The sequence below is a fragment of the Monopterus albus genome, unplaced genomic scaffold (assembly GCF_001952655.1).
Source record: "Monopterus albus unplaced genomic scaffold, M_albus_1.0 scaffold162.1, whole genome shotgun sequence".
Taxonomy (NCBI): Eukaryota; Metazoa; Chordata; class Actinopteri; order Synbranchiformes; family Synbranchidae; genus Monopterus; species Monopterus albus.
The window spans coordinates 772,437-784,430 of record NW_018128042.1 but is presented as its reverse complement, the minus strand read 5'-3'; the positions used below and the strand labels follow the sequence as shown (position 1 = coordinate 784,430).

Genomic DNA, 11,994 nt, shown 5'->3' with positions numbered 1-11,994 from the left:
CAGGACAGGACCTGTGTGTACATGGCACTTGTATTGATAGTGACCGCATCACACCTGGACAGGTAACCAGTCACTTAAACAGGTTACTTAACACTGAAAAAATACATAGCAGTATGCGCGCAGTATCAGTCGACCAGAGAGAGTGAAAATCTAAACTGTTAGATTGACTTTAACTCAAGGTAGTTTTTATTATTTGATAAGATGACCTTTGAGTGGACAATTAATTACAACTGCTAAGTCAACAAACAAATTAAAATAAATGCAACATAAACAAAGTACAATAAATAACAGAGTCAATTTTGGTTTGTACTTTCTTTCAAGGTTAAACAAAATGGTAAGTGTGTTTTTTTGGCATACCTGTACGGCTCAGTATGGAAGCTTCTACAAAGATAGATTAATACTGGACTGTGAATGTATAAAATAAGCGCTAATGTTGTGACTTTTTTATGATGAGAATGAAAATATATAAATATACTTTATATTTGATTGGAATAAAGTTGCTTTCGGCCATGGTCCACGGAGGCCAAACAGTCAAAGGATTTCATTCCTAAATATCCAAATTCAATATTTTGCACAATACGTCATTATACTGTTGTCAGGGCCGCTCGGTGGCCGCTGCCTCTCCTCCACCTTTCTCTCCTCTGTTTTCTTGATCTGCGGGATTTTTCGCCTGTCCGTTCTCATCCTCTGTTATCCTAGTTCCTGCCGTTAGTTTGTGTGTTTACCTGTTCGTCCTGGTCTCCTTAGTCATCACTGCCCTTCCCTGGTTGTATGTATTATGGACCCTGTTATGTTGTCATTTTGTTGTTTTTATTCCATTAAACCTCCTTTTTTGTACTAGCACCTGGGTCAGCCATCTTGAGTCCAACCCCAGTTCTCCCTCACCCTCCTGGTGAGGGGGACTAAACCATAACAAATGTAAGGTGTATATAAACTGCTATGGACTATAGAACATTCATGTTATTCCACAAGGATATTACCGTTCCAGTAAAATATGATAATGCAAATGTACTCTAAGTGTTAAGATCCTTTGTGATGTCAAGATATTATAGTCTACATATTCATTATGAGCTGAAAATGCTAGTAAAAGTAACCTGTCTCCATTCAGAGAACATGTAGTTGAAAACAACTGCTGTTATACCACATGATTGTTGTTTCATTTAGATGTTGTGTTTTTATGATTCTATTTTACAGGCGATATGATTTTGACAGGGTTTTCACACTGTGGCTATTTTTCCCAATAAACAGCCTAAATACCAGTGCATTTGTGAGCATGGCTGGGAGGCTCCTGCTGGGAACCCAGCCTGTGTAGCTGATGTTGATGAGTGTAACCTGCCCAACAAGCCTTGTTCCACCAACCCTCCTGTTGCATGTTACAACACTCAGGGTTCCTTCTACTGTGGAGCCTGTCCTGCTGGTAACACTCAATAATACAACTCATACTGAGCTTAAGATAAAATAAGTCACAAAGCCTGAAATAGAGTGTAGACGCAAACAGCTACAGCTTTACAAATGATTGTGATTGTGGTTGATGTAATATTTATGAATCATTTCAAACATTTGTCTCAAGTCTGACTGAAAGTAAACACAGAAGGTAGCCAACTGAAATGACCTACAGTATAGTGACAATGGCCATATTTATGGGAAAGATGCCAGGCTGAAATAAACTGGAAGCGCTGTTTAGTCTGGGTTTGTTCTAATCACCTATAATATGTCTTAGGCTGGCAAGGCAATGGTTACAGTTGTCAGGATGTGGATGAATGTTTGACCAACAATGGCGGCTGCTCCACCACTCCCATGGTGCAATGTCTGAACACCATGGGCTCCTTCCACTGTGGCCCTTGCCCTCCAGGTATGGGGGGAAGTGTATATGTGTGTGGGTACACAAAATGTTTGTAGATGAGAAAACTGTTATACTTTTGGTCACTTGAATGCACTGAATAACAAAACTACTGAGTAAAAAAAACATGAAACCAGAAATGTTGGAATCCTAACAGCTACCTTTGTGATGCCCTACACTGGATCCTAAACAGTAAAATCGATAAACAACCACCATAAAAAGCCACAATCTGACCAGTTTACCCAGAAATCAAAAGAAACTGACATCTATCTGACTGATTTCACAAACATGTACCCAGAAATCAAAAGAAACTGACATCAATCTGACTGATTTCAAAAACACATTGTGTATTTGTGCAGGTTATGAGGGAGATGGAAGAACATGCACCCAGACTGATATCTGTGCTACCAACAATGGGGGGTGTTACCCATTAGCTACATGCTCCTCCACCCCAGGTAAAAGCAAACTTATGCATGATTTTATTACTGTGTCTTCTGAGCAGTAAAGATTTTGCCTTCACAACCTAATGGAAGGTAGGGGATGCTATTTGTTTTTAACTGATTAAAGAGAAACATACATACTTAGAAAACAAGACGGGTTCAAGGAAATGATAAAATATAAACTACAGTAAATCCAATAGGATTGTTTTAAATTTAGAGTGATGTGTAATGTGGGACATGACCAAGTATTCTTCTTCTTCCTCCCACGTCAACCAGGTTCAAGCCTCCCCATATGTACGTGTCCTCCAGGCTACATAGGCAATGGTTATGGACCAACAGGTTGCACCCAGACTAACAACATCTGTGAGACCAACAACCCCTGTGTCAATGGACAGTGTGTGGTGAGTGTGTGTGATTGTATGCATATTTTCTCACAGCCAACAAATGCCATGAAAAGCCCACAATAACAATGAATTCATTCTAACGGGTATTTTGTGTGCATCCAAAGCTTCATATACGTACATATCTTGTGCAATGAGCTCTGTTAAAACAAATTTATGTCAAAACACTGCAGTGTGTTTAAATGTCATTATAGCAATCACACAGCACAGATGTTGTTATTCTGTTGTAATTATTCTACAGTACCAGTGAATTGTATATCAATTTTAACATCTGTCTCAGTGTATCAGCGCTCTTCTAGGATAAGGGGTGCAGCACCATCATAGGCCATAGCCAAAAAAGTGTGATTTAAATGTTTATAAAGAGAAGGAGCTGACAGAACTGAGGCTTAATCTGACCAGGAAGAGCAGCTGTACCATCTGTCTCTCACCTTACTAAATGATGCATTATAATACACAATTGTTTGTCAACTGAAAGAAGAAGACCTGAGTATGTACATGCAGTAGTTTGTTTGTTTTTCTTTCAGACTTACATTATTGGCATATTTGTGGTTGAAGCCTGAATCCGCATCTTTGAATGGCTATTTAATCCTACCCTGATATGGTGTTAATAAAATTCATGAATGTCTGATTAGTGCACTGTTGCTATCGTAGGCCACCACTTCTGGCTACATCTGCAATTGCAACTCTGGCTGGGAAGGAGTGAACTGTAACCAGAACATCAATGAATGCTTGAGCAACCCCTGTCAAAATGGAGGAACCTGCACCGACGGGATTAATGGTTTCACATGTGCTTGCACTGCCCAGTGGACTGGTCCACTCTGCCAGACCGCACAGCAAGGTACTGGCAGGGCAAAAAGATACTGTACAGAGAGACTGGGAAGATGCAGGAATGGAGGTGGAATGAGGAAGTATGGAGTGGTGGGCTAAAGAGGAGGGGAGAAAACTGCAAGGACAAGATGATGGATGCATTAATATTAATAAATGTATTGAGTGCAGGGGCATCACTTTTATTGTAACTCCGCCAAGGTGAGGTAATGTTTTACTGCCGTTTACTGGTTGGTTTGTTCACAGCATAACTGAAAAAAAAAAAAAATTAATGCATTTTGATTATATTGTTTGGAGAGGTAGGGTACGGTCTACAGAACAATGCGTTAGATTTTGGTGCTGCTGTGGAATAATCATCGGAATCCAGGAATTTTTTAAAGGCTTCACCATTATGAGATTGGACCAATTTCATTATATTTTCTTCTAACTCCATACACAATGCCTAGAATTCTGGGACAAAAATTGCAAAATAACTTCCACCTAAGATCTACCACCCACCAAAGTCTGATCTGGATCCAAATAATATTCTGGATGTGGTGATCCAGAATGTTCACATTTACAGGGACTCACGGAAAACTTGCTACTGTGAAACAACAAATAATGCAACTTTACATTAACAAAATTTGATTCCCATATGCCATGCAGTGTACTCCAACATTAATGCTAGTATGTACTGTATGTTGCACAAGCTCTCTGGCTACATAACAAACATGCCGTCTGCTTCCACCCTCACTTGTACTCACCTACTTTACTTACAGTGTTTTGATCCCAGAATGCTGTTAACAAATAAAGTAAGGAGAGCATGCCTTCACAGCAACAATTCTTTATCTTTGAACAGAATATTTTGAAAGGAAGATGTAAAAAAGGTCAGATACAAATGTGACTTAGTCTCACCATTTTATTTGCACATAGATGCATGTATGCATGTTTTTGTATAAACATTTTGTATGTGTGTTTGTTGTGATGTTCATTCTTTATGCAACATATGCATCAGAACTAATGTCGTTCACTTAACATACTACATGTGTGTTCCAGCATGTGGAGGTCACCTGACTGGCCCTGCAGGTTCTTTCAGTTATCCAAACACCCCAGGTCATGATGAATACGATCACCTGGTCAGCTGTGCCTGGGTTATTCAAGTTGACCCAAACAAGGTAAGCTGCTGTTTCTCTTAGTTAGGTCAAAGAGATTTCCTTTTCCTGTTTACGTTGTAATTTCAGTCTATACAGGCACAGTTGGCTTCTCCGCTAGCAAATTACCCATCTGTAGAGGTCTGCAAGTTTGACTACGTAAAACCTTTCTCGGTGTTCAGGGAGCAACCCATTGAAGTGTTTTTTTTTCTGGTCAGCAGATAATTATACCTCACATCTGAGCTTTACCAACTCCTAAAAAAATGTCTTTATAGCATCTGAGCTTTACCAACTCCTAAAAAAAATATGTCTTTATAGTCTCACAGTATTCGCAGTCATTCGAGAGTCAATGTTAAACACCGACACAAGCTTGAGCTAAAAGTAAATGAGGCCTAGTGTGGATGTGATTCAGTATTAAATGTAGCAGACCCAACAAAATAATTTGAATTCTGTGTGCTCTCTTCTTCAGGTTGTGCGGATTACATTTCCTTTCTTTCATCTGGAGAACAGTGCCAACTGCAACTTTGACTTTCTTCAGATTCATGATGGAGACAGCGCCTTTGCTTACATGATTGGAAAATACTGTGGTGAAAATAATCCCCAGGAGCTCTTTAGTTCCCACAATTCCTTGTATTTCTGGTTTCGTTCTGACCACTCCATCAGTGCTGGTGGATTCACAATTGCTTGGCAGTCTCGGGACCCAGGTAGGGATGTTTCATTTGTTTTGCCTTGTATAATGAGGAATCCTTACAAAAACCTAAACTTGGTTCAGCTACATCTTAAAAAGAGCAGCAGTTTTCAGACTTAATCAGTGTGTCAGATTTTCAGCTAGAGTGAGGCAGAGCATTTTTTTTAGTCCACAAATAAAAATTCCTTCAGGTTTTACCCTACAAGCTCATATATTGCCTTAAAATATTGCTACATGCTTTTTCTGTCTCATCATGAAAGCATATAATCCTCAGGAGCCATAGTATCAGAGATGTGAACATTAATTTGCAGGTACATCCATTCATCATCTTCTACTATTGCAGCAGTGTTTTTCTGCACTGTTTTGACAGTAAATACTGCCTGGAGGAACAGTGAAACAGTCACAGTGGGCTAACAAAGGCTCCCAGAGACAGGCTCTTACTGTGCAGTCACACCAAAATTTGCTTCCTGTCCATGTCTATGCAAAACAGGGGGAGATGGCATACTGATCAGATTGTCAGGTGATCAATTCTCAGCTAAAAGCAAATGTATCTCATTTCACACTGACATGAATCAGAAGCAAATTTTGGTGTGATCGCACCTTCATTTTTCATCAGAGTAAACAATTTGATCTTATTGTGTGATGAAGAGGAAAAACACTTCCCCTGTGCCGACATGGGTCAACCGCTTGCTTGCTGCTTGCTGTTCATGATTCAGTGCCACTGTGGTCATGAGGCGGAGGAGAAAGTGTGAAACAATTGTTCATTTTTTCCCTGAAATCTCCTTCTGGTTTTAGTGTGTGGAGGTGAACTAACTGCCCCGTATGGCAACATTAACTCACCTGGTTACCCTGGAAACTACCCACCTAGCCGGGACTGCTACTGGGCAGTGGCAGTGCAACCAGGTTTGCTCATTACCTTTGCATTTGGGACTCTCAGTCTGGAGCATCACCCTGACTGCAACTTTGACTTCCTGGAGGTGAGAGAATGAAATAGACTCAACAGGGCTTTCTTCATCAGACTCAACCATTTACTTCCCCAGCTTAGTGCTGAACCCATAGTACTGTAACACTGAAGAGGTTGTTTTGTGTGTTTGCTGTTTTGCCACACTTGTACACTGTATTCCACCAGTAAGCCCACAGCAAGTCTACAATGTGGCCAAACCCTACAAAACCTCAAACATCTTCCAACTGTTCTTCTATTTATTGTCTTGTGTGGCTAAATGTTGTAGATTCGGGATGGTCTTTTACCTGAAGACCCAGTTCTAGGGAAGTACTGCAGTACTGCATCACCTCCCCCTCTGCAGACTACCGGCCCAACTGCATGGATCCACTTCCACTCTGACTTCACCATCTCTGACCGAGGCTTCCACATTACATACACAACATCACCAAGTAAGAAAGTGTGCATACCCAGTAAGACTGTATATGTGCCATATTGACATGTAACAGGTTGTACATATGCAACTGCCTCATATTTACTGAAAGATTATTCTTGAAATTGGGAGCAGGAGAAGAGAATGGGACAATTTTAGTCAGTGGTTTCTCCATTGGCTTTTAAAAAAAAAATTACTGTTTTGACAAAAGAAATCCCATAAACATTTTCTTATTTAGGTGGACATGTAAGTTAAGCACTTTGTTGGTGTTGTTAAATTAATGCAGTCTTCTCTCTCACCAATACACCAGCAGTCGAGTGCATAGCTTGTTGTGTCACTCATGGGGTTGTGGAAGTGACTTGACGCATGCTGCAAAGCTACACTTTTTCACATTAGATTGTTAGAAACTCATTCAGTTCTAATGTACAGTTAATTTTGCATTTTACACACACCATGTTTCTGATTTGTCTTCAGGCCTTGTGGTCATTTTTAATATGCCTGTGCTCTTTTTAATTAGGGGTCCAAGTAAAGGGCAAACAGATTTGGCAAATAGCATAAAATTTAGTACAGGAAGCACATAAGGCATGAGCTGCAAATTTATCACACAGATTTTGGGGTCATCCTAAGCTAAAAAACGTTTTTAAATTAAATCATCAATACATATTTCAAATTTTGCCATATTTAACATATACTTTGGTGTTTGTTGTGTCATAGGTGACCCTGGTTGTGGTGGTACCTTCACTGACAGCGAGGGCACCATCATCTCCCCCAACTGGCCCGATAATTATGCCCACAATCGCCAGTGTCTCTATTTGATTAGGTTGCCAGCGGGTGAGAGGGTAACCCTCAACTTCACTAACATGAACCTGGAGAGTCACGCCAGCTGTGCTTTTGACTATGTGGAGGTCGGACATGTTTATGACTCAAACATATTACTGGATTTAGTGGATAAAATGAGCTTGAATAACTTATGGATGCTGCAACCTCATAATAAAATGCACTTAGACAATACTATGTTGTTTGTGGGATGTAGGCATCAGAAATGGAAGCTGGAACCAAACTATGATGTGATTTAAAAATAAATAAAACAATCTTAAGTGTGTCAAAAATGATTGCTAGATTTTTATTTGTTGCCAAAAACACTCAGAAAAGGTTATTTTTATTTAGTTTAATCTTGTTTTTGTCATTTTTTTGGACTTTTTTTTCATTGTAGGTGTCACTGAAGAAATGAACACTGCTTCTTCTCTTTCCTCTTCTTCTACCTCCTTTCTTTCCAGGTTCGTGATGGCAGGTTGGAGACTGACCCTCTCATAGGGAAGTACTGTGGGAGCACCCTGCCAGCTCCCATTGTCTCATCCTCTAACTTCCTGTGGATCCGCTTCAAGTCCGACAGCTCAGTCAGCCAGGCTGGCTTCAGGGCTGTCTACAGCGTTGGTGAGATTTTACACATTTACACAAATGTGGTAAAATATCATGTTTATGTGACATGTTTTAAATAATATAATAATTTCATGAGTGAAATTATGCCTGTTTTAACATTAAATGCTATTATATTTTTCCTAAGTTACGTATCTTGCTTTAGACACTGACCAAGCATTAACCCTCCCTCTCACCACAGCTTGTGGAGGCACTTTGTCTGGGGATGGGCTGATACGCTCTCCCTACCATCCCAATGCCTATCCCCACAACAAGGTCTGTGAGTGGGTCATTAACCAGCCAGAGGGTTATGTGGTCATTTTCAACTTCCTGTCGTTTGACATCGAAGGAGCCTCCTGCATTTTTGACTTTGTCGAGGTAAATGAATTTAAAACTAATTCATACAATGAAACTGCTGAATCTAAATGTGAAATTGACAAGAAACAACCAATACTACTGCAAATGTTACTTTAATATTTTATTAAAAAGATAATAGTAACGCCATTCTTCTTCTTACAATAATAATTATTTTTAAATGGTGGGGATGATTTTGATAACACTAATATGAAATAATGTAATATTGGTACTAATATTGCTATTATTACAATACATAAAACATAAACACATATTGTACACAGTCCCCATCCACTAACATCAATACTATCATGTCCCTGTCTTCACAGTTATTGCACATTTAATAACCATTGGTGGAAAGTAATTAAGTACATTTACTCAAGTACTGTACTTGAACAGTAAGCAAGAAATATTTGTCACAGTTTATTATTTGTGGTTTTGATTGTCAGTTTCAAGAGTGGTTAATATGACCTCAAATGAGCCACCCACCACGAAGGCATGTTGAAACTAAAATTGCAGAGCTCTGCTGCTGCTACTGGTATAAACTGGGGCATAAAAGGAGCAGCTGCACAAAGATTACTACAGTAGCAGGACTGGTAAAAGTGTCTTGATTATCAATTGCAGACTCAGACTGTGCTTCCTTGTGCAGCAAAGGTGTGAGCCATTGTTGACATTCTTGTTCCCTGTAATAAAACTTGGCTCGTGAAGATTTTGTGTGGCATTTATTAGCATTTTAATCCTTCTTTTGCTGTCATTACAGCACCCCTGAGCAATCTGTTATGCATAGGTGTGACGTGGTCTGCACTATGTCAGCAGGCTGCAGTTTATAAGGAGGACATTTTGCCCATCAAGAGACTGAAAATTCCTGGCTTTAGCTACCATTTTCTTCTGCTGTGGATATGTGTTATACGGGGTTAGACCTGTGAAAAAAGAAGAGTGGCTTACTATTTAATAAAGTTATGTCAAGCATATTCAACTATTGAGAAGAACCTTTAGCCTTGATGTTGACTGTCAAATGTGTTTTGGTTTATTCAGGCCACAACCTGTGAATAGTAATAAAAGTAATAATAAAAATTATATTTTTTAAGTGGGGTATAAATTGTGGGTGGACAGATCAAAAGATGGGGATGGAGATATTGGGTCAATTATGATGGTGCATGTTTCTGTCTGTCTGTTTCATGCCTTCCAGATCAGGGATGGTTCCACATCTAGTTCACCTCTGCTGGGGAAATTTTGCGGTGTTGCGATTCCACCCAGGCAACAGTCCACTCAGAGATCAATGTACATCCGCTTCAAGACTGACTCCTCTATCAGCAACTATGGATTTGAAGCAGCCTATGGCTCTGCCTTGGAAGGTGAGAGTAGTAATAATATTTAGCAAAGTACCACGGACATTCCTAAATTCAGGTCCTTTTATTGTAAAGCACCAGATGTAGTTAAACACTTGCAAAGCTAGTTAGTGGACATATTAACTTAAATTTATTTCTGTGGGGTTTTTTTGTGTGTAGTTAGTTATGTAGTCAAATGTACCCTATAACTCAATCTAGTATACATTACATTTAGAGTCAAGTATGCTCTATGTCTTCCATGGCATACCAGGATTTTAAATGGACACATACACCAAAATACATGTTGGTTTCATTTCAGACATATAGTACATACAGTGTGCGTGTGTGTGTGTATAGTGCTTTTAAACTGTATTTGCTGCATTTCAAAAGTAGACCAGTCTGTAAAGTCGATCTGTTGTCCCTCTTTTCCTGTACCAGGCTGTGGTGGTACCCTGACCACTCCTTCAGGCATCATCAGAAGCCCCGGTCATCCCAACACCTACCCCCATGGTGCCAACTGTACCTGGTACATTAGTGTTGCCCCGGGCAACCTCATTCGGCTGTCATTTCAGTCCTTCAACTTGGAGTACCATACTAACTGTGACTTTGACTACCTGGAGGTTTATGACAATGGCACTGTGCAGCCTGGAAACAAGATTGGCAGGTATGTGATACATATAAGAAAAAAAATTGCAGTTATGTTATGATCACTATGTAAAAATGGAGGTTGTACAAGTGATTTATTGTTTGCTGTTATTGTTTGTTACTGTTTGGTCTTGCACTGGAGCTGCTTTGTGTTGCAAGACAAATTTCAGATTTTATCTGATAAAGTGTTATAGTATTCTACTGTATCATATCATATGTTCAAAGAGAGTTGGTCAAAGTGTTTGGTAAGCATACATACTGTATATAAAACCATAAGCTTTCCTTAAGGTAATCCAAAGTGTTCCTGTGGTCTAAACTGAAACACATGCAAGGTGCAGCATGTAAACTCTGGTCTACATTGTACCAACACTCCTGTACAAACTCCTTATTAACATAAACTGAACTGCAAATTCCTTTTATTTATTTATTTGTTTCAAAAATTCATACAGTTAGTCTTTTTATTCCACATTCTCAACCTCTCACACAATTTCCTGAGTATCTATTTGTTGATTAGGTGTGTTTTGCATGTGCAGGTACTGTGGGCGCTCAGTGCCTCCATCCATCACCAGTACTGACAACCTGCTGACCCTGCTGTTTGTGTCGAACTCAGATTTAGCCACAGAGGGATTTTCTGCCAGCTATGTCTCCATCAATGCCACCACAGGTATACAATGGATTGGCCAGACAGTATCTACTGATAATTTAGCTGTAAACAGCAAGACTATATCTCACAAGCTCAGGTTGCACTAAAAGATTTTTACTATGGAAGTGATCCCCTGAAAACTGATTGAGTTCAGTTTAGATAATGATGGAACCTCTGACATAACATAACTCCCAAGTCTCGTGTACAACGATTTGAATTGTGTCTAAGGATAATTAGGTAGATATTGATGGCACCAATAAATAAGTTTTGTGTCACAGTTTAGAACCTTTAGAACAAGAGGCAAAGTAGTGCTGGTGAAAGGAAAACGGAGTCCATGCATTTAAGGGCTATGCTGGGCAGACAATGTGAGTCTTTGTTACTTACAGTATGTACATTGTAGTAATCCATACAGTATGTTTTAAATCACCAGAAGCTACAGCACCACTTTTTTCACACTGTATTTAACACTCAATTTGGTGTCTTCTAGACACCAGACCAAAATTTCTGACCTGCCAAAAATCCAAGTGCCCTGCAGACATATTGCAGATCACTGACCATTCAGGCAATTACTCAGGCACTGTGGCCTCCCTCACAGTGAGAGATCTGATCATTTACATAGTCAGTACTTCTAAAGACACCTGTTGTGCTCTGTGGAAAAGTTTCGCTGACAAAAATGTAGCCCAAGCATGAAAAGAAGAACCTGACAAGGCGAATGTTTCTAACTACTGAACTACAGAAGTTACTGTGCCAAAATATCATAAGATCTGAAAGACTTCATAAACTTATTTTGCATGCTGTGATGATGACATGAATAGATTGTATTGTGTTTTAGTTACTTGTTGTATTTTAGCTTATATTCAAACTCCAAGGTCACCAACTCAAAGAGAACTCATCTGATGAACCACTGAGAA

General features: G+C 39.5%; 1 protein-coding gene across 1 annotated transcript in view; it reads left to right on the top strand.

Moving 5' to 3' along the window:
• cubn (cubilin (intrinsic factor-cobalamin receptor)) overlaps positions 1-11,994 on the top strand; it is a 49,604-nt gene that overhangs the window by 7,158 nt on the left and 30,452 nt on the right. Inside the window, exons 8-21 of the mRNA XM_020615343.1 lie at positions 1,721-1,852; positions 2,200-2,295; positions 2,557-2,681; positions 3,333-3,519; positions 4,542-4,660; positions 5,106-5,340; positions 6,120-6,301; positions 6,554-6,716; positions 7,412-7,602; positions 7,975-8,131; positions 8,316-8,491; positions 9,657-9,822; positions 10,234-10,459; positions 10,974-11,104. Coding sequence (XP_020470999.1) covers positions 1,721-1,852; positions 2,200-2,295; positions 2,557-2,681; positions 3,333-3,519; positions 4,542-4,660; positions 5,106-5,340; positions 6,120-6,301; positions 6,554-6,716; positions 7,412-7,602; positions 7,975-8,131; positions 8,316-8,491; positions 9,657-9,822; positions 10,234-10,459; positions 10,974-11,104 — 2,286 coding nt within the window. The remainder of the gene's footprint in view (positions 1-1,720; positions 1,853-2,199; positions 2,296-2,556; positions 2,682-3,332; positions 3,520-4,541; positions 4,661-5,105; positions 5,341-6,119; positions 6,302-6,553; positions 6,717-7,411; positions 7,603-7,974; positions 8,132-8,315; positions 8,492-9,656; positions 9,823-10,233; positions 10,460-10,973; positions 11,105-11,994) is intronic.